General features: G+C 47.9%; 1 protein-coding gene and 1 pseudogene across 1 annotated transcript; both read left to right on the top strand.

Annotated features, from left to right (window-relative positions):
* The first annotated feature begins 1,005 nt into the window (after positions 1–1,005).
* Positions 1,006–1,209, top strand: LOC125917873 (uncharacterized; annotated as a pseudogene).
* A 15,279-nt stretch (positions 1,210–16,488) lies between these two features.
* On the top strand, positions 16,489–23,282 carry SLC3A2 (solute carrier family 3 member 2). The gene is made up of 9 exons (XM_049644278.1): positions 16,489–17,254; positions 17,935–18,108; positions 18,711–18,805; positions 20,564–20,632; positions 20,737–20,795; positions 20,957–21,137; positions 21,251–21,394; positions 22,604–22,687; positions 22,800–23,282. The coding sequence occupies exons 1-9, from the start codon at positions 16,822–16,824 to the stop codon at positions 23,145–23,147; spliced, it is 1,587 nt and encodes a 528-aa protein (XP_049500235.1). The 5' UTR covers positions 16,489–16,821; the 3' UTR covers positions 23,148–23,282.
* Positions 23,283–23,764: the final 482 nt, after the last annotated feature.

Raw genomic sequence — 23,764 nt, 5'->3', positions numbered from 1 at the left:
ATTTTTCTCACTCTGCCTGGGCCACCTTATTCACTCCCATGATTTTAATGACCAGCATTATGCCTATGACTCCAGCCCAGGCTCTTTTTCCTGAGCTTCACAGCGGTAAGTCCAGTTGCCTTCTGGATGAACGTTATCACTTGGTTGGTCCCCAGACTCCTCAACTTTTCCAAAATGGACTTCACCTCACTATTCATTCCACCCAATTGTCCATGCCCCCCACTTCTGCTACCCTAATTCAAGCCATTCACCCTGAGGTTTTTACAAAAAATTTAACCTGCTCCCTGGGTCTGGTTTCCTCCCTTCTAATCAATCCATTCTCCCCCTTGCAGCCAGAGTGATTTTTCTAAATAAAAAATTATGATCAAGTCTCACTTCTCAGCTCATAAAACTTCAGTGCCTTTCCATCGTCTTTAGGACCCATCAGTATAGCCATTAAGACCCCTGCTTTCCTTGCCAGCTTTTTTTTTTTTTTTAACCACCACTCCCTCCCCAAGCCTGATTCACCTTGCCTCCCACTATAACTCTTTTTAATTCAAGATCATGCCCGTGAAAATCTTCATTGTATCCCTGTTGCCTGGCAGAATGCAAGACACTAAGTAGGACTCAGTATATATCAGTTTATCTCCATAAATTTTGAATGACCTTTTTCCAGCCCCAATTCATTGCCCTACATATCACAGGTGCTCCTTGCGTACAGAGGTCCGGGAGGGTTTGCTCAGGGAGCAACTCTGCCCTCACCTGGCTACAAGAGGCACTGCCTCGCTTAACGGAGGCGGATATACAAATAACTACCGCTTTGCCAGGAATTACTAGCTTCCATGGAGAAACAGTCCCAATTTGATGACAGAATTACTGGATTGTGGAGAAGCGTGACACTGGGGAGGATTAGCCTGGTCTCAGAGGAGACGAGAATGTTGAAGGTTGTAAGGACAGGCTCATATGCTGTATTTGTGGACCTGAGGGAGGAAGGTTTGGGATAATAGGGAGTTGATACGGGTAGGAATTGATCTTTTGGCTAAGCTCAAGTGTGGTATCTGTTCTTATCAGTTTAACATCTGATACCTCCTGTATCTGAGGACAGTGTATTCCATTGATTTGGGGAGCGGGGGCTAGAATAAGAGCTTGCTTTGGGTACTCCGTTCATCGTTTCCCTGGTCCCCGGGGTGCTTAACGGGGTTGATATACTTGGGGTTGGAGCGCATTACCACCACATCAGGTCTTTGGGCTGGGGGAAAAAAGCTATCACAGTGGGAAAGACAAAGTAGGAATCTCTGAAACTGCACCGTCCCCATTCCAGCGATGACCTTTTCTCCCATTCTGTCCTTAACCCATTGCACTCCAGCTCCTGTACCCGCCCCTCCACGGAGGCCACTACTGACCTCATTCACTTAATCCCGGAAGATACTTCCATCTTTCTTGACCTCTCTGTGGCATTTGACACTGGTGACCTCCCCCTCTTCCTGAAGTGCTCCCTACCTTTGCTTTCTGGGACCCTGCACCCCCCTGGGTTTCCTCTTCCTTCTTGACCTTTTTCACTATCTATTCCTACCCGTTCCTCAGGGTTCTGTTCCGGGTCCACTTGTTTTCTCCCTCGCTAGACTCTGCCTAGATAAACCAGCTTACCCATCACCTTGGGCCTCATTTACCATATATATGCTGCCATCTCCCCCACTTCATCCCAACACAAGATCTCCTGGACTGCACATCCTGGTATCTAACTGTCTATCAGACATCTTCACTGGGATGGCCCATAAACAGCTCAGCTCAACTTGTCCGCAGTGGAATTTATCATCTTTTCCTACAAATCTGTTCCTTCCCCGACGTGCCCTCTTTGACTCGATTGTCTAAGCCAGAACGTGGTCATTATCCCTGCCGCTGATATGCTGTAAATCCTCTCCGGCCAAACACTTCGGGAACGTATTTGTATCGGAGCAAGTTGGTTATTTGTTGCAGCGAGGAAGAACACACCCCGTGGGGAATCACGGGGTGTCTCAGTAAGAGGGTGTTAGAAAGAATTTACTGCAGGATTTGGGCTTGTGCTAAGTGATTTGTGGGAGATTTTAAGCAAGTGAGGCTTTACTCTGGACTTGATGTTTTCAGGAAGTGACATCATTTATTATTGGGTATCTTAATAAGTCTTACCTAGAAGGACGGAAGGATAGAATGAGACTGACTTATGATTGGTAAATAAACCATCACTCATATTAGCGAGGACAGGGAGCAGTTTGGACTTTTGCTATCTGGACGATGTTCATGCTTTTTTCTGTGCTCAGACGTATGGGATGGACTTGTTTTGCCTTGATCCACCATGATCACAGAGTGGCCTTGTCTTATGTTGATATTCTGAAATTACGTTCAACAGGAGACCACCAAGGTCTAGGTGTGAATCCCAGGCCAGCTTCTGGATGTCAGTAGATGCTTTTCTCCTTCTCAGTACCCTAGTGTAAGCCATTCACCCCTGGATTTCTGCTACAGATTCCCAAACTGGTTCCCTGGCTTTGACTTAACTCTCTTTTTGTGTGTGTGTTTTTTTTAAGTTTATTTATTCATTCTGAGAGAGAGTGTGTGTGGGAGGGGCAGAGAGAGAGAGAGAATCCCAAACAGGATCTGCACTGCCAGTGCAGAGCCCGATGTGGGGCTCAAACCCACGAACCGCGACATCATGACCAGAGCAGAAATCAATAGTTGGTTGCCTAACTGACTGAGCCACCCAAGCATCTCATGACTTCAACCCCTTATAACCCATTCTCCACATTATAGCCAGAGTGATCTTTCTAATTTTTTTTTAAATTTTTTTAACGTTTATTTTTGAGATAGAGAGAGACAGCATGAATGGGGGAGGGTCAGAGAGAGGGAGACACAGAATCCGAAACAGGCTCCAGGCTCTGAGCTGTCAGCACAGAGCCCGATGCGGGGCTCAAACTCACGGACCGCGAGATCATGACCTGAGCCGAAGTCAGCACTCAACCGACTGAGCCACCCAGGCGCCCCTGATCTTTCTAATTTTTAAAACATGTTTTATTTTTGAGAGAGAGAGAGAGAGAGAGAGAGAGAGAGAGAGAGAGAGAGAGGCAAAGAGACAGGTAGACACAGAATCCGAAGCAGGCTCCACGCTCTGAGCTGTCAGCACAGATCCGAATGCGGGGGCTGAAACTTACGAACTGTGTGAGATCATGAGCTGAATGGAGCTGGATGCTTAACTGGCTGAGCCACTCAGGCGCCACCAGAGCGATCTTTCTAAACGGAAAGTCTGATCTCAGCTCAAAATCCTCAGTGCTTCTCCTTTGCTCTTAGGTTAAAATCTGTACCTACTGACAGAGCCAACAAGGCCCGTTTTCCTTTTTCAGTTTTAATATCACTACTCATTCCCTCCCTTGCTCTACTTGACCCCTTCCCTATATAAACTCCCTGAGGTCAGAAATCGAGTCTGTATAACTTATTTTATCCCTATCGTGTAGAACAAGGCATGACACTGTAATGCATCCAGTGCCTGCCCTGTGCTATGAAGGAAGCTCCTGAAGAGGCTGTTAGGAAAAATGCAGTTGAACTGTCGACAGCTTCCTGGCAACAGGAAGCTCTCTCAGAGGATGGAGGCTGCGTCTGCCCCCTCCTGGCAGCAAGAGGCACTGCCTCCATTCGTGGAGGAAAAGGGATCCGCAAATGAACAGGGCTCTCCTGGGATCTGGGTACAGTAGGGCATTCACCTCTGGGAAAAATTCAGTTTGAGGACAGAATTTCCTTATTTCCTGAACTGTGGAGAAGTATGCCAGGAGAAGCTCTCTCATAGAGGGGTGAGACTGGTTTTTGGAAGAGTTGAGGATGTGGAATTTTATAAGGGACAGCTGGGAAGCGAGTTCTGCTGGGAATCTTAATTGTAGGTTGTTTCTTTGTTTCTTGGCCCAAGATGAAGAACAGTATGTGTTCTTTAAAAAAATGTTTTTTTTTTTAAATGTTTATCTTTATTTTTGAGACAGAGAGAAACAGAGCATGAGCGGGGGAGGGGCAGAGAGAGAGGGAGACACAGAATCCGAAGCAGGCTCCAGGCTCTGAGCTGTCAGCACAGAGCCCAATGTGGGGCTCAAACTTGTCAACTTTAAGATCATGACCCGAGCTAGTTGGATGCTCAACCGACTGAGCCACCCAGGCGCCCCATGAATAGTATGTGTTCTTATCATTTAGTATCTTGTAAACCTGTACCTGAGGATACTTCATCAAGTTTATTATTATGATGATGATGATGATGATGATGATGTGGGTTTTTGGAACAGAGAGATTGAATAGGGGCTCTCTCCATCTATTCTACAAACCAACCCGATATTGCAGTACCCCCATGAATGGTATGGTTCTCCCTTTTGGAGTCAATATCAGTTAAAATGCAGACTGTTGCATTCCACTATGTCTTTTGGTTTTTGGGAAAAAAATTTAAGATAAATCTGCTCTTTCCCCTCTTTCTTTAATGCTATATTTTTGACACATATTTTACTTGTCTTTTATGTCCTGGTTCTTTAATATTTATTTATAGCGCTCTATTTAGAGATTTTCTACAGATGATCTTGTCCCTTAGTGATAGAACATTTTTCAGGTTACCAGATATATATTGGTGTAACTGACGTGGCAGTGAAATCTTTCATATGTTGATTTGTGCACACGTATGAGAGTTTCTCCGGGGTATGCATCTAGGAGTGACATTTCCAGATAACAGCAAGAGTATTTTCAGTTTTATAGACTGTTGCAAATTTCCCACATGTCCTGAATTCAATTCTCTGGTATTCCTGAATAAACTCATTTTTTTTTCTGGTAAGATAACTGACAGTTTTATTTTTAAGGTTAACAGTTGCTAGTATAAATGGCAACTTAAAAATTGTTTTTTTCTCATTGTTTGCTACTGGTATACAGAACAGAATTGTTCTGCATCTAGTTTTTTAATTGAACTCTTAATCTAATAATTTTTAGATTCAATTGGATTTTTTTAAAGAATTTATTTTGGGGGCACCTGGGTGGCTCAGTGGGTTGAGCATCCAACTTCAGCTCAGGTCATGATCTCAACAGTTTGTGGGTTCAAGCCCCACGTCGGGCTCTGTGCTGACAGCTCAGAGCCTGGAGCCTGCTTCAGATTCTGTGTCTCCCTCTCTTTCTGTCACTCCCCCGCTTGTTCTCTCTCTCTCAAAAATAAATAAATAAATAAATAAATAAATAAATAAATAATTTAAAAATTACCAAAAAAATTTTTTTTATTTTTAAAGTAATCCCTACACCCAAAATGGGGCTCAAACTTACCACTTCAAGATCAAGAGTCACACACTCTCCCAACTGAGCCACCAACCGCCCCTCAATTTGGACTTTTTTGTACAGAATTTTCTATAAGTAGAGCAAAACATTTAGGTCTCATTCCCTACCCCCCAAATTGAATGTTAGTTACCTATAAAAGTATTTTGTAAATTACTGATAGTAATTTAAATTTGAGACCTGAAACCATAAAAATCCTAGAAAATAACACAGCCAGAAAGGTCTCTGACGTCAGCCATAGCAACATTTTTCTAGATATGTCTCCTGAGATGGGGGAATAAAGCAAAAATAACCTATTTGGGACTTCATCAAAATAAAAAGATTCTGCACAGCAAAGGAAACAGTCAACAAAACTAAAAGGCAACCAACTAAATGGGAGAAGATTTTTGCAAATGACATATCCAAAAAGGGTTAGTATCCAAAATATATAAAGAACTTATACAGGGGCACAAGACTAGCTCAGTTGGAAGGGCATGCGACTGCTGATCTTGGGGTCGTGAGTTTGAGCCTCACGTTGGGTATAGAGATTGCTTAAATAAATAAAACTTAAAGAGAACTTATACAAATCAACACCCCCAAAACCAAATAAACCAATTAAAAAATGGGCAGAAGAAATGAAAAGGCATTTCTCCGAAGAAGACATCCAGATGGCCAAAAGACACATGAAAAGATGCTTAACATCTCATCATCAGGGAAATGAAAGTCACAACTGCAGTGAGATATCACCTCATACTCATCAGAATGGCTAAAATTAATGACACAGAAAACAACAAGTGTTGGCAAGAACTTGGAAAAAAAGAACACTCATGCACTGTTGGTGGGAATGCAAACTGGTATAGCCACTAAGGAAAACAGTAGAGTTTCCTCAAAAAATTAAAAATAGAACTACCCTATGATCCATTAATAGCACTACTGGGTATTTATCCCCCAGAATACAAAAACACTAATTTAAAGGGATACATGCACCCGTATGGTTATAGCAGCATCATTTATAATAGCCAAGTTATGGAAGCAGCTCAAGTATCCACTGATAGATGAAAGGATTAAGAAGATGTAGTACATATACACAATAGGATATTATTCAGCCATAAAAGAGAATGAAATCTTGCCATTTGCAACAACGCGGATGGAACTAGAGCGTATTATGCTAAGTGAAATAAGTCAGTCAAAGAAAGACATATGATATCATTTCACTCATATGTGGAATTTAAGAAACAAAACAAATAAGCAAAGGGGAAAAAAGAGAGAGAGACAGACCAAGAAACAGACTCTTAACTGTAGAGAAGAAACTGATGGTTTTCAGAGGGGAGGTGGGGAGATGGGTGAAATAGGTGATGGGGATTAACAAGGGCGCTTGTGATAAGTGAAAGAGCAGACCTAGGCCGGCCAACTAGTGACTATGTCCCTGACATGGCCGCAGGAAGAGGTTCCCGCTCAAACCTCAGACCACGCCTCCTCCCCTTGAGTAACTTATGTTTTCTAAGAAAGCAGGCTACCGATTGATGCATTCTTCCGAAGTCTAAGGTGGGAGGAAGGGGAGTATGAGAGGCGTGGAAAGTGTGAGTAGAAGAGGGAGGGCTTCTCTCAGGTAGGGGCCAGAGGCAGGAGCCCTCAACCCTGTCCAGGCTTAGAATGACCTGGGAGCATTTTACCCCTCCCCAAACCAATTATTCAGAGTCTCTGGGGATGGTGTTTGGTGCTAGGTATTTATATAGCACAGCAAGGCTGACAGCCAATGGTTAATAGGTGACCAGTGAGAAACGTTCTGTATACACTGAGGCCAAACATGTTGAACAACCTCAGACACAGTGGTTCTTAAACTTCAGGTGCATCAGAATCTCCTGGAAGACTTGTTCAAACAAGTTCAAACAAGATCTGTTCAAACAAGATCGCTGAGCCCCACCCCTAGAGTTTCTGATTTAGTAGGTCTGTGACCACCAGGCCCAACCTTTGCATTTTTAACAAGTTCCAGGTGACGCTGATAATTGCTGATCTGGGACCACACCTTGGCAGCCATTGGTCTATCCTTCCCCAGCCAATCAGCTGAGGCCACGACCCTTCCCCAGCCAATCGGCTAAGGCCATGATCCCTATAAAACCTTTGTGCTTTTGAAACGCACCCTCTCCAGTATCTCACCGCTGCCTCGGTGCAGGTAGGGGATTGAGCTCGAGCTAGCTCGAATAAAGGCTCTTTGCTTTTGCATCGGACTTGGCTCCCTGGTGGTCTTTGGGGATCATGAATTCTGGGCATAACAATAAGCACCTGGTGACATGGAATTGTTGAATCACTATATTGGACACCCAAAACTAAGATAACACCATACGGTGACTATGCTGGAATTAAATTATTGATAGTACTATTTAAAAAAATTTTTTTAAATGTTTATTTATTTTTGAGAGAGACAGAGACAGAATGCAAGTGGGTTGGGGCAGAGAGAGAGGGAGACACAGAATCTGAAGGAGGATCCAGGCTCCGAGCAGTCAGCATGGAGCCTGACGCGGGGCTTGAACTCACGAGCTGTGAGATCGTGACCTGAGCCGAAGTCAGATGCTCAACCGACTGAGCCACCCAGGCGCCCCTTGATAGTACTATTTTAAAGAAACTGGGTAATCAGTTCTAATGCTGCTAATTTGAGGATGAAAGGGAATCTGTTCTAAACTTGCTAGAGGATCCATTTCTTTAAAGTTTTGAGTTTTAGTTTTCTCTGTAGTAAACACCTTAATTTATTCAATATAATTTATTTCTTGAAAGCAATTTTAAGTTTACAGAATAGTGGACAGGAAGAATGGAGTTCCCATATCTTCCATTACCCTCTCTCCACCTCCCACCCTTTCCCCTATTAAAATCTTGCTTTAGTGAGGTACACCTGTTATAGTTGATGAGCCCATACTGATACATTATTATTAACTAAAGACCATGGTTTACATTAAGGTTCATTCTTTGTGTTGTACATTCTGTGGGGTTTGACACATGTCTAATGACATGTATCCACCATTACAGTATTGTACAGAATAGTCTCCTGGTCCTAGAAATCCCCTGCCCCCCGCTTATTCACCCCCCCCCCCCCCCCCCCCACTCCCAGAACTCCTCGCAACCACTGATCTTTCTACTGTCTCCATAGTGTTGGCTTTTCCAGAATGTCATATAGTTGGAATCATACAGTATGTAGATTTTTCATATTTGCTTCTTATGCATTTAAGATTAGCAATATGCATCTAACATTCCTCCCTGTATTTTTGTGGCTTGATAGCTCGATAATGTTCCATTATCTGGATGTACCAGTTTCTTTATTCACCTAGTGAAGGACATCTTGGTCGCTTCTGAGTTTTAGCAATGATGAATAAAGCTGCTATAAACATCCGTGTTCAGGTTTTTGTGTGGACACAATTTGTTGTACAGCTCATAGAACTCAGGGAAACACTTTACTTACTATTCCCAGTTTATTAAAAAGGACGTTATAAAGGATACAAATGAATAGCCAGATGAAGAGGTACATGGGGTGATGTCTGGAAGGTTCCAAGCATAGGATCTTCAGACCCCGTGGACTTGGGGTGGGTTACCTTCCTGGTACATGTTCATCAACCTGGAAGTTCTCCAAACCCCATTGATTGGTTTCTACAGAGGTTCCATTACGCAGGCATGATCATTGGCCCTTGGTGATTAACTCAGTCTCCAGCCCCTCCCCCTGCTTGGAAGTTGGGGGATAGGACTGGAAGTTACAACCCTCTAGTCATGCCTTGATTTTTCTGGTAGCCAGTCTCTACCCCAAAGCTACCACCAAGAGTGGTCTCTTTGGAAGAGGCTTTCTTATCACCCAGGAATTCCAAGAGATTTAGGAGCTCAGTATCAGGAACTAGGGACAAAGGTTCATGCCCTTTCTTGTGCCCTCGTGTTCTCTCTCTCTGTCTCTCTGCTTTTATCATATCACAGTTACCCATTTATAAAAAAGGTGAGGTTGGCTTTTACCATAAATAAAAAATCAATTAAAGGTGGATTAAAGATTTGAATGTCAAAAACAAAACCTTACCTTCTTGCATAGAAAATGTCGACGAATATCTTTCAGGCCTTGAAGTAAAGAAAGAATTTTTAGGGGTGCCTGGGTGATTCAGTCAGATAAACGCGGACTTCAGCTCAGGTTATGATCTTAGGGTTTGTGAGTTTGAGCCCCACCTCGGACTCTGCACTGATAGCTCAGAGCCTGGAGCCTGCCTCAGACTCTGTCTTCCTCTCTCTCTGCCCTTGCCCCACTTGTGTTTCTCTCTCTCTCTCTCTCTCTCTCTCTCTCTCTCTCTCACAAATAAACAAAAAGAAAGATTCTTAAAATAACACACCAAATAATATTTTCCAAAACAAATAATACATTACAATTTTTTATAAAGTTTATTTATTTTGAGAGAGACAGAGAGAGTGTGGGTGGGGGAGGGGCAGAGAAAGAGGGAGAATCCCAAGCAGGCTCCACACTGTCAGCACAGACCCCACGCAGGACTCAAACTCGTGAAACTGTGAGATCGTGGCCTGAGCTGAAATCAAGAGTTGGATGCCCGACCGACTGAACCACTCAGGTGCCCCAATAATACATTTTAAAATAAGACGTCAAAAGTAAAAATGTGGGCCATAAGAGAAAACACTCATTTATCTATCTATCTATCTATCTATCTATCTATCTATTTATTTAAGTAGGCTCCATGCCCAATGTGGGGCTTGAACTCACGACCCTGGGATCAAGGGTCGGATGCTCCACCAACTGAGCCAGCCAGGCACCCCTATTTTTTCAATCCCAGCCATCACACCAAAACTGGTAACATTCTATTTTTTTTTTTTTTATTTTAGAGATAGAAAGAGAGAGAGCACATGAGGTGTGGGGGAAGAAGGGCAGAGAGGCAGGGAGAGAGAATCTTTTTTTTAAAAAAAATTTTTTTTAACGTTTATTTTTGAGACAGAGACAGAGCATGAACGGGGGAGGGTCAGAGAGAGAGGGAGACACAGAATCTGAAACAGGCTCCAGGCTCTGAGCGGTCAGCACAGAGCCCGACGCGGGGCTCGAACTCACGGACTGTGAGATCGTGACCTGAGCCGAAGTCGGCTGCTCAACCAACTGAGCCACTCAGGCGCCCCTAGGGAGAGAGAATCTTAAGCAGACTCCACACTCAGATCAGAATCCAATGTTGAGCTCGATCCCACGACTCTGTGATCATGACCTGAGCCGCAATCAAGACTCAGACACCCAACTGACTGAGCCACTAAGGTGCCCCCAAGACTGATAACATTTTTGATGGATAACTTTTGTTCGTCAAAGGACACCTGAAGGGTGCCTGGGTAGCTCAGTCAGTTAAGCATCCCTTGAGTTGGGCTTAGGTCATGATCTCACCATTGGTGAGATTGAGCCCTGTATTGGGCTCTGTGCTGACAGCACAGAGCCTGCTTGGGATTCTTTCTCCCTCTCTCTGCCCCTCCCCTGCCCTTCCCCCTCAAAATAAATAATAAATAAACTTGAGGAAGGAGAAGGAGAAGGAGAAGAAGGTGGCATCTAAGTGCCCAGATCTTGGTTTCTAATACCATTCTCCCAATAAAAGGAACCAGGGCTCTTTGGAGATATGGCTGATTCTAGGGCTGGGGCCCTAACATACATACAAGATGAGCCTGGACCATTTTGTAGTGCCAGGAAGTAAAGACGTGCTCAAAAAAACTGTATGTGGGGAGAGGCAGGGGGACAGCAGAAAGAGGAATGTATTAAAAGAGCCAACCTAAAAGAGCTCACAGCGGCCAAAGCTGTAACAGTTTGAGCAAAACCCCCAGTAATATAGTATTGAATTCTAACCCAAAGGATAAAATACATATGCACAAGTCCATACTGACAAAAAACAAATAACCAGATAAATGAGGGAGAAGAGATAAATCTCCTGTACAGAAAATCTCCAGTAATTCACGTCAATACTCCCTCCCATCCAGGAGGCAGAGCTTAATGCCAGACCTCGTGAGTGTGGCTGCACTTAAGAGATTTTCTTCCAAAGGATGTGATGATAGAAAGTTTTGAAGGTCACAGGGGCTGGAAAAATAGCAATACCCACCAGTATCGTGTGACCACAATGGTAGAAAGAGCTGATGTTGGGGGACTTCAGTCACCATTTTAAGGATAATTTAATCCCTTATTACTATGTAGCCTCTTGGATGAGATCAGTATTCTGTCTCTGATCAGCTAAATATCTGATGTCATCTGTCCAAGGATACTATGTTACAAATGCTTCTCTGTTTCTGCCATAGGTTGATCTGCTATATCTCTGATGTTACTCTTTTTTTTCTACTTTTTAAAAGTTTATTTATTTATTTAGAGAGGAAGAGAGAGAGCACGAGAGGGGGAGGGGTAGAGAAAGAGAGAGCGAGAAAGAGAGAGAGAGAGAATCTCAAGCAGGCTCTGCCCTGCCAGCACAGAGTTCGATGGGGGGCTCATCCCGTCATCCCAGGAACCATGATATCATGACCTGAGCCAAAATCAAGAGTCAGATGCTCAACCAACTGAGCCACCCAGGCACCCCATGTTTCTCTCTTTTACTATCTGGTTGCAATGAGAGAGAAAGGCTTGCTGCTGCATTATTGTTCACTAATTTACTTAGAATCAGGTACTTTTGAGATGGCACATTTATTTCGCTTCTAAGTGATGGCTTTGGCTGTATTTCCTCTCCTCTTTCTGGCTTTTATCCCCCCTCACGTTCCCCATCCTCCACTGAGACAACCCTGACGGTTCTCTTCTTTAGAAGCCAGCGTCCCTCCTGCAGGATTCGTAATAACAATATTATTCCAATGTCACTTCTTCAAATGACAGTTGCCAAGTGAGCCCCTTTGGCTGAGGGTCGGCCTCCTTCTCGGCTTTCATCTCCATAGCGCTTTGACCTCCAAATGCTCAGTTCTGTAACTTTCAGCCATCATCCATTTTTCAACTGTCTGAACTCCCCAAGGTCGATGGACATGTCAGAAGCAAAATACGTGTTAATCAGCTGCTTATGTTATCGGTAAGGCTTTTGGTCAACAGTAGGCTATTAGTAGTTAAGTATTTGGGGAGTCAGAAGTTACACGCAGAGTTTTGACCGTGCCACAAATCCCTATGCTGTTGAAGGCTCAACTGTAATCCTTATTTGTTGGGAAACATGTGACATGGACTTTTGCAACAGGGATTTAGAAAGGAATTTTCTCTGTACACTTAGCGCTCTGCGTTTCAGGGCCCAACCCTCATCTGTCTGCCTGAGCATAAAGTATTAAAGATGTGTAGCCTCACGTGGTCTCTGGATTGTTGAGCTGCCTTTTCTCTTTGCGTTGTCTCAGTCTTTTTTTCTTTTTTTTAGTTTTTTTAAGTTTATTTATTTTGAGAGAGAAAGAGAGTACGAGTGGGGAGGGGAAGAGAGACAGGGAGAGAGAGGCAGAATCCCAAGCAGGCTCCACACTGTCAGCATGGAGCCCAATGTGGGGCTTGAACGCCCGAACCGTGAGATCATCACCTGAGCTGAAACCGAGTGGCGGACGCTCAACCGACTGAGCCATCCTGTCCCAGCCTTGTTTTGAGAGCTTAATTCTTCGTGACAAATCATATACTTTTCCAGACACCTGGCTGGCTCGGTCAGAAGAGCATGTGACTTTTGATCTCAGGGGCATGAGTTTGAACGCCACATTGGGTATAGACATTACTTAAATAAAACTTAAAAAAATACTTTTTAATGATCTACTTTGCGTTCCTACAGTAAATATTAAGTCTTATATGTTTTTATATCAAAAGGCATTGAAGGATCTGAGGATCTCTAGCCACTTTCTGCCTCTTTCTGTACAGTCTTTCCATGTTTTCCGGTCATCTCCTTCCCCCAGATTTATTACTTTCTTTTGGTTGAACAGTAACAAGTCTTGGTTTCCTTTTTTTTTTTTTTTTTTAAATTTATTTATTTTTGAGACAGAGAGAGACAGAGCATGAACGGGAGAGGGTCAGAGAGAGAGGGAGACACAGAATCTGAAACAGGCTCCAGGCTCTGAGCAGTCAGCACAGAGCCCGACGCGGGGATCGAACTCACATACCGCGAGATCTTGACCTGAGCCAAAGTTGGACGCTTAACCGACTGAGCCACCCAGGCGCCCCTTGGGTTTCCTTTTTTTAAAGAATTTGGTATTTGGGGCACCTAGGTGGCTCAGTCGGTTAAGCAACCAACGCCTGATTTCACTTCAAGTCATGATCTCATGGTTCATGAGTTTGATCCCCATGTCAGGTTCTGTGCTCACAGCATGGAACCTGCTTGGAATTCTCATTCTCCTCCTCTCTCTCTCTGCCCCCCCCCCCCCCCCAAATAAAAAAACATTAAAAAAAAAAATAAAGACTTTTGTTTTTAAGTAATCACTACACCCAACCTGGGGCTCGAACTCACAACCCCAAGATCAAGAGTGCTATGCTCCACCGACTGACCCAGCCAGGTGCCCTTGTTTTCCTTTTTATGATATAATGTGGTGTTGTTTACATTTCTTTTCACTTTTATCCCTTTATCTTCACACGCTACTTTTGTTGTTTGTAAGGAGGGAAGTATTTGGGTTCGACTGGTATAGTTCATCCACTCATTTTCCAAACACTCATGAAGTGCCTACTATATGTTATCTCTGAACAGGCAGGTCCATCAGCAAATTGGACAAGGTCTCTGCCACTCGTCTTGAAGTGCAAACAGACGCTCAGAAAAGGAAATGCAATAAACAAACAGGATATGTGTTGTGGCAGAGGTAGATGGAAAATAGTTCTTTGGGAGAAGTTGAGAAAAACTGTCATCTGAGCTAGGTCTTGAATGAACGGGAACTAATGAGGCCGAGTGGCAGAACAGGACGGGAAAAACACAGAATGGCATGTCCAGAGATGCAGAGGCCTGACAAAGCTGGCTGTACTGTAAGACTGGCAGGTGTTTGAAGGCTGATGTCACTGGGGGCGGGCCCGGGGAGGGGGGGGAGGGGCAATCCCTGTGGAAGGCGTGGGGATCATACATTTTGGGGGGTAAGTTGTTAGCTTCTTTACTGCACACAGATGGAATTGGCTTCATCTGTCTGGAACCACAGGGCTGTGAGTGAGATATTAGGTTTCTAGGGGTGTAATGCCGGACAATCTCAAGGAGAGCTCTTGAACCCAGTTCTCAACCTTGAACTTCAACCCTGTTAAAGTCTGTTCAGAGCCTCTGGTTGGCACTTATCTGCCATGCCCAGGGTACCTTGGACTTATCATCTTTGCGCAGTAGTCTGAACTCCACCCTCTATCCACTCGCCTGCCTCCCTCTAAGAATTGGTTCTGGCTCTCTTAGGGTGGGGGTAGGGTATGGGCTTTGGCATGCAGAAAGGGAATGGCAGAAGATGAGCCTTTTCACACCCTTGACTCTCCTTGGGCCCCCCTTCCTGTCTGCTGTTTCTTTAGATTTGGCTTCTGCTTTCTTCCAAACACACAGCTACCTTGGCTTCCAGCCCAGGTGGGAGAGGGAGAAAGAACTTGTTTCCTTCAGCTCCTCTCTGAAAATAATCCAGCTGGCACTGGTCAGGAACAAGTAGTTCCTGAACGTCTGCACCCCATGGTGTTGATGTCCAGCAGTCCCTGCTATGAACCTTGTCTCTGCCCCACTTAGTCTCCATCCCAGAATCTCTGTGGAGGGAAGCTGGGTGGTCTTCAAGGCCTCTGTGATGAAATTTTGGGGTGACGGTGGGGTGGTCTGGAGCCGACGACCAAGAAAGAATTCTTGAGGACGTCTTTGATGCAATAATTTTACTACAGCATGGGGACATGACCCGTGGGCAGGAAGAGCTGCACTGGGGTCATGATGGGTAACTCATTATATACCCTCACCTTGGGAGGTGGTCAGGGATAGAGTACGTCTCTAAGGAATTTTGGAAGCAAGGTTTCCACGACCTTGAGGGGCTAGCTGTTGCCAGGGAAATTACTGTTTCACTTATTACCGTTTAATAAAATCTCAGTCATGAGATCCTTCAAATGTATAAGGGGGGGTATAAGCTTGCAGCATGATTGCCAGCATATATCCTGGGGCAGCTGAGATAAAGGAAGTAGACTTACAGGATCCTGGTGGTTGGGATAATGTTAAACCAAGGTTCTCTTTGGCCCCAGCAAAGCGTCATCCTTGAGGCAGCTGAGCTCCTAGAGGGAGATCACTCTGTCGGTCTCGGGTCTCGAGGACTTGTCATGGGCTATAGGCAGTAAGGGAATTAAATTTTTCATTTGCTTTAGTTTCCCTCATTACCATGGCAAGCACTTAAACCCCTTTCCTTTGTTCTCTGGTAGCCAGGAGTGTCCGAGGAATATCACATGTATCCCACCTGAAGGGGTGGGGGGCGGGGTGCGGGGTGCTAGTTTATGCTTTGCCCTAAACTTGTCTCATCATCTGCGGCTGCCTCCAAGGCTTAGCATAGTGAAGTGATAAGGAGGTAAGGGAATCCTGGCACCCTGGGGAGATTGGGCCAATCTGTCGGAGGCCCTGCAACAGTGGGGAAGAGTCTGGTCTGTTGTAAGAAAATGGTGGGTGCCTCCAATTGAGGCCCAACCTTGGAATGTTTCCTACAGCCCATCAGGCTTTTGGCTCTTCTGTCGGATTCCTAGCTGCCCGACATCCTGGCGCCAGAAACTGGCGGTGGGGGGTTGGGGGTGGGGTGGGGTAGGGGAAGACGGGCGGTGGGGGGTGGGGTCAGCTTCAACTCTCCTGTCCGAACAGATTCATCTTAAAACATCAGGGAGAAGACTGCATTACAGTTAACTCAATAAAATTAATACAGCAAAGTATTGTAGCGGGCACTTAATAGTTGCTGCATGATGGATTATTTGAAATGAACTCAAGATGAGTCTTGAAGGGCGAGTGGGAGTAAGCCCTGCGGGGAAGCAGAGATCCGGCGCCAAGTTCCAAAGGCTTGAGGAGACAAGGCTAGGTGGGGGAAAGGGGAGAAGCTGAGTTTGGCTGGCTCTGAGAGCGCCAGCGGCCGTGCGAAGTTGGGCCCACCACGCGGTGGTTTGAGCCCAGGGCCAGGGGCGAACGGAGCACGGCGTGGGGGCCCAGCCTTCGACGGTGGCGAAGAGGGGCCCTAGGGACACCCGCGGTGCTGGAAGTCCCCTCCTTGTCCACTCCTCGGGGCGGGACAAATCAGACTCCGCCCACCTGGAGGTGGCTCTGCGCTCAACCCTCTTAGCGTTCGACTAGGAGGAACTTTAGGGGTAAACAGGTTCGAGAACGGGGAATTGAGGCGCGCAGCGGTGGGAAGCGTGCTCCGGAGCCTAGTCCCCCCACCGCCGCCCACCCGTGTTGTCTCAGAAAGAGCAATCGGGGCCGTTCCTCTTTAAGGGGCGGGCAGGGGCGGGGCTCCCCGTCTCTTTCCGGTAGGCTGCGCCCTTCCCACCGCAGACGCGAACACTGTAGCCCGAGCTGCGCGTGGTCGCGAATTCTTCGGAGGCCGAGTTGGGGCGGGGAGGTCGGGGCCGGAGTCCAGCCACCGCTTGATCGCAGACTGCATCGTATCGCCGGTTCCGCAGGCATCATGAGCCAGGACACCGAGGTGGACATGAAGGAGGTGGAGCTGAACGAAATGGAGCCCGAGAAGCAGCCGATGAATGCGGCGTCCGGGGCAGCCATGGCCGTAGTCGTGGCGAGCGGCGCCGAAAAGAACGGCCTGGTTAAGATCAAGGTGGCCGACGACGAGGCAGAGGCAGCGGCCGCGGCCAAGTTCACTGGCCTGTCTAAGGAGGAGCTGCTGAAGGTGGCGGGCAGCCCCGGCTGGGTGCGCACCCGCTGGGCGCTGCTGGTGCTCTTCTGGCTCGGCTGGCTCGGCATGCTGGCGGGTGCGGTGGTCATCATCGTGCGGGCGCCGCGCTGCCGCGAGCTGCCCGCGCAGAGCTGGTGGCACAAAGGCGCCCTCTACCGCATCGGCGACCTGCTGGCCTTCCAGGGCCACGAGGAGGGCGACCTAGCGGGTGAGCTGTGGGCGCGACCCTGGGTTATCGGGCCACTGGCTCCGATCCTGTCCCCAGATTGACGCCGACGGTTGTCCACCCCATTCTGTACTCGGTCCCGCACCCTCAAGCGGGAGATGTAGCTTCTCCATTCTTTCTTTGAAGAAAACTGCCCCTACGCCCTCTTCCACGAGGATGGCTGACTCAGCGTCCTCACTTACCCTGCGAAGCCTGTAGCTGACGGTTTCTGAAGTAATGCACCGGGCACCTTGCGTCAGCTCCTCTGAGTCTCGTGATTCAGGCTCACTTCCCCCCAACACTTAGTTCCTGCCGGAGGGGAGAAGAGGGGCCATCAAGGCCCAACACTTAGTTCCCCAACACTTAGTTCCTTCGGGAGGGGAGAAGAGAAGAGGGGCGATCAAGGACCTCTCAGAGGGCCTTCACTTTAAATTTTTTTTTTTAATGTTTATTTATTTTTGACAGAGAGAGAGACAGACAGAGCGGGGGGGAGGGGCAGAGAGAGAGGGAGACACAACCTGAAGCAGGCTCCAGGCTCTGAGCTGTCAGCACAGAGCCCGACCCGGAGCTCGAACTCACAGACTCTGAGATCATGACCTGAGCCGAAGTCTGACGCTCAACCGACTGAGCCACCCAGGTGCCGCTCAGAGGGCTTTCACTTTAAATCTGCTTCCCCATTTCAGGCCTGAAGAGGCACCTCGATTACCTGAGCACCCTGAAGGTGAAAGGCTTTGTGCTGGGCCCAATTCATAAGAACCAGAAAGATGACCTCGCTGGGACCAACTTGGAACAGATCAACCCTGTTCTCGGCTCCAAGGAAGATTTTGACAATCTCTTGCAATCGGCCAAGAAAAAGAGTGGGTGTCCCAGAGTTGCCAAGGAAGCAGCTGGGAAGGGCTTGGCCTTCTGGCCACAGAAAAGACAGGACAGGGTTTTTGTTTGGTTTACTCCTGTCTTGCTGAGTTTTCTAAGGCAGGTACAAGCTCCCTGCAGTTTGTTAGGCTTCAGCCTAAAATTAATTTGCCAAGTGGTGCAGAGACTTTCTACTTGGATGTGTGCGCATTCACTTACCTTCTGGGCTTCAGTGTCCTTATTTGCGAAATGTAGGCTTTTGCTGATTCAGTGTTCTTTAAACTTGTAAAGGAATGGATCCTTTTGAGAACAATATCCAAATATAATCTTGTCTTATTTTAAGAGGATTCACTTTGGGGGTGGGGAGCCCAGGGCCCCCTAGGTTAGCCTTCTCAACTACATTACATGCCTTCTGCCTGATAAGATTTTCAGCCCGTCCACTCACATCTTTGTTTCAATGGAATAGGTTTTGCCGGGGTTCAAATCTAAGCTATTTGTGCCAAATGATACATAGGGAGTAGTCCACCAACTTGTATTTGTTGATTTCTTCCTTTCCTGACACCCCAACGTCTTTCTCCTGACTCCCTTTTTTCCTCCGTTGTTCCAGGCATCCGGGTCATTCTGGACCTCACTCCCAACTATGAGGGCCAGAACTCATGGTTCCTCCCCACTCAGATTGACACTGTGGCCGCCAAGATGAAGGTAAGTGTGTTGGTGCCCATGGCAGGTGGGAGTTGGCTGCTGGGGCTGTGCTGATCCTTCTAGCAAGCCCTTGTAAACTAGCCTGGCTCCAGCTGAGGGGCCCGTTGCTCCTTGGAGCCGAGCTTGCCCACCCCTCCCACAGGCAGAGGGTAGGCCAACAATGCACCCTGGTTTTGCTTGTTCCTTTTCTGGTCACTCATTTTCCTTGTTTCCTCGACTCTGATGGTAACAGTGCCAGGAAAGGAATTTCTCAGATGGCGATCTGGGTTTGACTTTTCTTCCTTTGGGGAAGAGGAAGCTGTTTCTCTGTGGGAATCCTGCCGTGTCTGGTTTCCCAGTTCTTGTTTGATGTATTTTGGAGGGGAGCCCAGTCTGACATTGTAAGCATTGTGGTCTTATGCGTCTGGGACCAGGCCAAGTATTTTGGATATGTGTTCTAAGTTTCTCTGTAACCACACAAGGTCTCTTTCATCTCTAATCTGTCAGTGAAGAAGCTAGGGTTCAGAGGGGCTTGAGGTGCTTAGGATTTGAAGTCTCAAGTAGTCTCATTTCTGTAACCTGCTTTCCCTGAATACAGGTATAGGCTCAAAGACTGTAAGTGGGACTTTGTCATCCAAGCTCCTAATGCCTGGGTTCTAGGACACTGGCCAGTTCAGCAGGGGTATAGAACAAAATAAAATCTCTTAAAAGTTATTGATGAGGGGATGTTTTCAGATGGTATGGCTTGAGGACTGGTAGCCTCGGGTGAAAACGGAGATAAGAGGTGAGACAGAAAGGGGAAAAGGGGTCTTGGGGGTGGGGTTCCATGTCTTGTGCCCACCAATGCCAGGACTTCAGGCCTGGGCCTGTTTTGCAGAACTGGCTTCTCTTCTCAAATCTTCATCTGAACTGCCCTGGGGCTGTGCTTTGAACTTCACTCTTTCATCTTTGGCCTTGCTCTGACCTGCTCTCTTACACACACCCTCCCCTGGCCTCAGGACACCGGGAGAGGAGTAAGTATACTTGTCTTCTGATCTTGGCTAGAGAGAGAGAGAGAGCCGAGCCTGCAAGCGAGCACGTGAGCAGGGGAAGTGGCAGAGAGAGAGGGAGACAGAGGACCAGAAGTGAGGTTCTGTGCTGACAGCAGCGAGTCTGATGTGGGGCTCGAACCCTTGCACTGTGAGATCATGACCTGAGCCAAAGTCCGATGCTCAATGGACTGAGCCACCCAGGCACTCCTAAGTGAAGTTATGTTTATCAACATACTTTTTCTCTTAGGCCTTTTCTATATCAAAGGAGAAGCTGTGTGATTTGTAATGGGGAGGAATACGGAAGTGAAATGCTATAACTTTAAGAATCAGTGATGGTGAGAGGCGCCCGGCTGGCTCAGTTAAGCATCTGACTCTTGGTTTGGACTCTGGTCACGACCTCACCGTTTGTGAGTTCGAGCCCCCCATCAGGCTCCGCACTGACAGTGTGAAGCCTGCTTGGGATTCTCTCCCTCTCTCTGCCCCTTCCCTGCTCATGTGTGTTCTCTCTCTCTCTCTCTCTCTCTCAAAATAAATAAATAAACTTAAAAAAAAAAAAAAAGAATCAGTGATGGTGTAGAATGGGAGGGAGCTGAAGGCTGATGGTTAAGGGAGGCCAGTCAAGGCAGGTGACTCTTCCAAGGTCATAGGGAAGTGCGTGGTAGGTGAGGTTTAGCATGGGCTGGATTTTCTAAGCCTTTGCATCAGAGTGTTGAAGCCCTTCCTCTGTTGTTTTGCCCCCTCCCTATAGGATGCTCTGAGTTTTTGGCTGCAGGCTGGTGTGGATGGGTTCCAGGTTCGGGACGTGGAGAATCTGACGGTGAGTTTCTTTCCATGTGAGAGGCAGAGCCTGGGTGAGAGCAGAGGGACTCGTCAGGGCTCGTTGGCGTTCTCTGTTCCTTGACTTTGTTTCTTTTCTTCTAGGATGCGTCTTTGTTGTTGGCCGAATGGCAGAACATCACCAAGAGCTTCAGCGAAGACAGGTAGGTGCCAGACCTCCCCTGCCAACTCAGCTTCATGGTGGGAACCCCCCAGTAGAGTGCCAGACCCAAGGAATGGGCGATTTCCTAGCCCAAAGAACTTTCTTCACTTTCATTCTTTGCTTGTTCTTTACCAACCTTGTCCCCTGCCTTGCCCTCTGCAGGCTCTTGATCGCAGGGACTGAGTCCTCTGACCTTCAGCAGATTCTGAGCCTCCTTGGATCCACTAAGGACCTGTTGTTGACTAGCTCATACCTGTCAGACTCCATTTCCACCGGGAAGCATATAGAATTCTTGGTCACCCAGTATTTGAATGCCACTGACAGTCGCTGGTGCAGCTGGAGCGTGAGTACCACAGTCGGGGGACGAGGCGGGGGAGGAGGCCTTTTTGAGGAAAGGTGTGGGCAGACGGAGGCAGAGACGGGCTTTGGGGCTCACCAGTGCATCCATCCCTGCAGTTGTCTCAGGCGGGGCTCCTGACTTCCTTCGTGCCGGCTCATCTTCTCCGCCTCTACCACCTGCTGCTCTTCACCCTGCCAGGGACCCCGGTTTTCAGCTACGGAGATGAGATCGGCTTGGAGGCCGCCGCCCTGCCTGGCCAGGTATGGCTTGCTGCCTCCCTGGCGCAGTGGGGGAGGTTGTGTTCCCCCATCACGATGCTTCTGAGGATGGCAGCAGGTAGACGTGAGCCTTGGGGGGGACTGCCTTTGACTCCTGGTCAGCCACGGTAGCCGTGTGGCCTCGGCAACTTATTTCACGGCCCTAGTCTTGATCACGTCTTCTGGGGCCTTGCATTTCTTGGAGGGAAGTTGGGATTCAATGAGAGCATATCTGAAGATGCGATGCCGGGTACCTGGTAGGTGTTCCATATGGGAGCCATCCGTTGGTTGGTTGGTTGGTTCGTTCATTCTCATTCATGTGTTCAGTGGGCAGCAGGTAGGTATTCAGCTGGGCCTTGTGCCCTCCAGCAACTCCTAGTTTAGTGGGGGACCCAGAGGAGTAAGAGAAATGCATGGTAGCCAGTGCTGAGATGGGGTAAGAGCATGAAGGTGCTCACTTAGCTCTAGCCGCAGGGTTAGAGGTTGACACCCAAGCTGATATTTACAGAACTGGTCGTGCGGTTATTCCACGGTTTTCTGGAGTAATTCCTATATGCCATGCACAGAGGACACAGCAAGGCACAGAAGAGCTGGAGGTGGGGAAGTTAGATAATAAGCAAAGAGAATAAAGATGCCCAATGCTGGGGCGCCTGGATGGCTTAGTCTAGGTTAAGCACCCGACTTCGGCTCAGGTCATGATCTCACGGATTGTGAGTTGGAGCCCCGCGTCCGGCCCTGTGCTGACAGCTCAGAGCCTGCAGCCTGCTTTGGATTCTGTGGCTCCCTGTCTCTCTGCACCTCCCTCACTTGCGCTGTGCCTCTCTCTCTCTCAAAAATAAGTAAATGTTAAAAAAAAAAAAAAAATTTAAAGATGCTCAGTGCTGCTAAGTGCTGTGCAAAAGAGAGCAGGGTCAGGGGCCTAGAGAACAGGGGATGGGGGATGTTTGCCATCGTGTGGCCACAGAAGATCTAGTGAGACACCTGAGCCAGGGAGTGGGGGGCAGTGAGGGAGCTAACCCTGTGGCTGGGAGAAAAGCCCTCCACGCTGACGCGATAGTGCGGGCAGGGACCTGACTCGGGGGCCGGCCTTGCTTATCCAGTAGAAGTTAGGCCAGCGTCGGGGGGAGGCTCTACACGGATGGGGCTGGGAACAGAAGGCGAAGGGAGAGCAGGCCCAGGCCTTTCCCAAATCCTGTTTTCTTGGCTTTTCAGCCTGTGAAGGCTCCAATCATGCCCTGGGATGAATCCAGCTTCCCCAACACCTCAGAACCTGGAAGTAACAACATGACTGTAAAGGTAAGGGTTTGGGGTGGGCCAGACCTGCTTGGCCGAGGGTGGGCAGGTGGCGTGTAGGAGGTTGTGCCCAGGGGTGTCCTTTATCCTTTCTTGCTGTGACCACCACTTGCAGGGCCAGAATGAAGACCCTGGCTCCCTCCTCTCTCTCTTCCGGCGACTGAGTGATCAGCGAGGCAAGGAGCGCTCCCTGCTGCACGGGGATTTCCATGTACTCTCCTCCGGGCCTGACCTCTTCGCCTACGTCCGCCAGTGGGACCAGAACGAGCGCTTCTTGGTAGTGCTCAACTTCGGGGATGTCGGCCAACCAGCCAGGTTGCCGGCCACTGCCAGCCTGCCAACCAAGGTCAATCTGCTGCTCAGCACCCACCTGGGCCGCGAGGAGGGGGCCTCTCTTGAGCTGGGGCACCTAAACGTGGAGCCCCATGAGGGGCTGTTGCTTCGTTTCCCCTATGTGGCCTAACAGGACCCATTACCCCTCCCCTCCCCAGGCCCTTTGGGTCCTGGTTTCTTTTCTTTTCTTTTTTTTTTTTACGGTCACAGATTACAGTTGAGAGGTGTTTTCTGGCTTCAAATAAAAGTCACTCCTGCCTGGTGAGGTCTTGTCTTCCCTTACTCGGTCACAGCAGGAATCTACCCCCTCCTCCGTGCACGCATGCACGCACACACACAAAGACGGTGATCAGCGCTAGAGAGTTCCATGCACCTGCTCCAGCCCAGAGAGGGAGGGGCCTTCCAGGCTCATAACAACAAGGAGGTATGAGGGCCAGGGCTAGCGTCTGGGTCAGGGTCCTCTCCTGGAGGTCTTCGGTCTTACTGACTCTTTCCTTATCCCCCTCAGCAGTGGTCTCCAGCCAAGTGTGGTCCGGTTTCCTGTTTTTTGCAGACTTGGCCTCTCAGGGAGAAGGAGTGGGAGCCGGGTGGCCTGTTTCCTACGAGATGCTTCTAAAGGGTACTAGAGGTCATTCATTCAACAAGAATCTGTTGTGCACTCAGCATGTGACAGGAATCGTTTTAGGTCCTGGGGTCACAGGAGAGGACGAAGTACAAGATCCCTCTCTTCTAGTCTTCTAGGGCTTC

Source organism: Panthera uncia, chromosome D1 (genome assembly GCF_023721935.1).
Source record: "Panthera uncia isolate 11264 chromosome D1, Puncia_PCG_1.0, whole genome shotgun sequence".
NCBI classification, from domain to species: domain Eukaryota; kingdom Metazoa; phylum Chordata; class Mammalia; order Carnivora; family Felidae; genus Panthera; species Panthera uncia.
The sequence above is the reverse complement of the archived record's forward strand: the minus strand, read 5'-3'. Positions and strand labels throughout refer to the sequence as shown.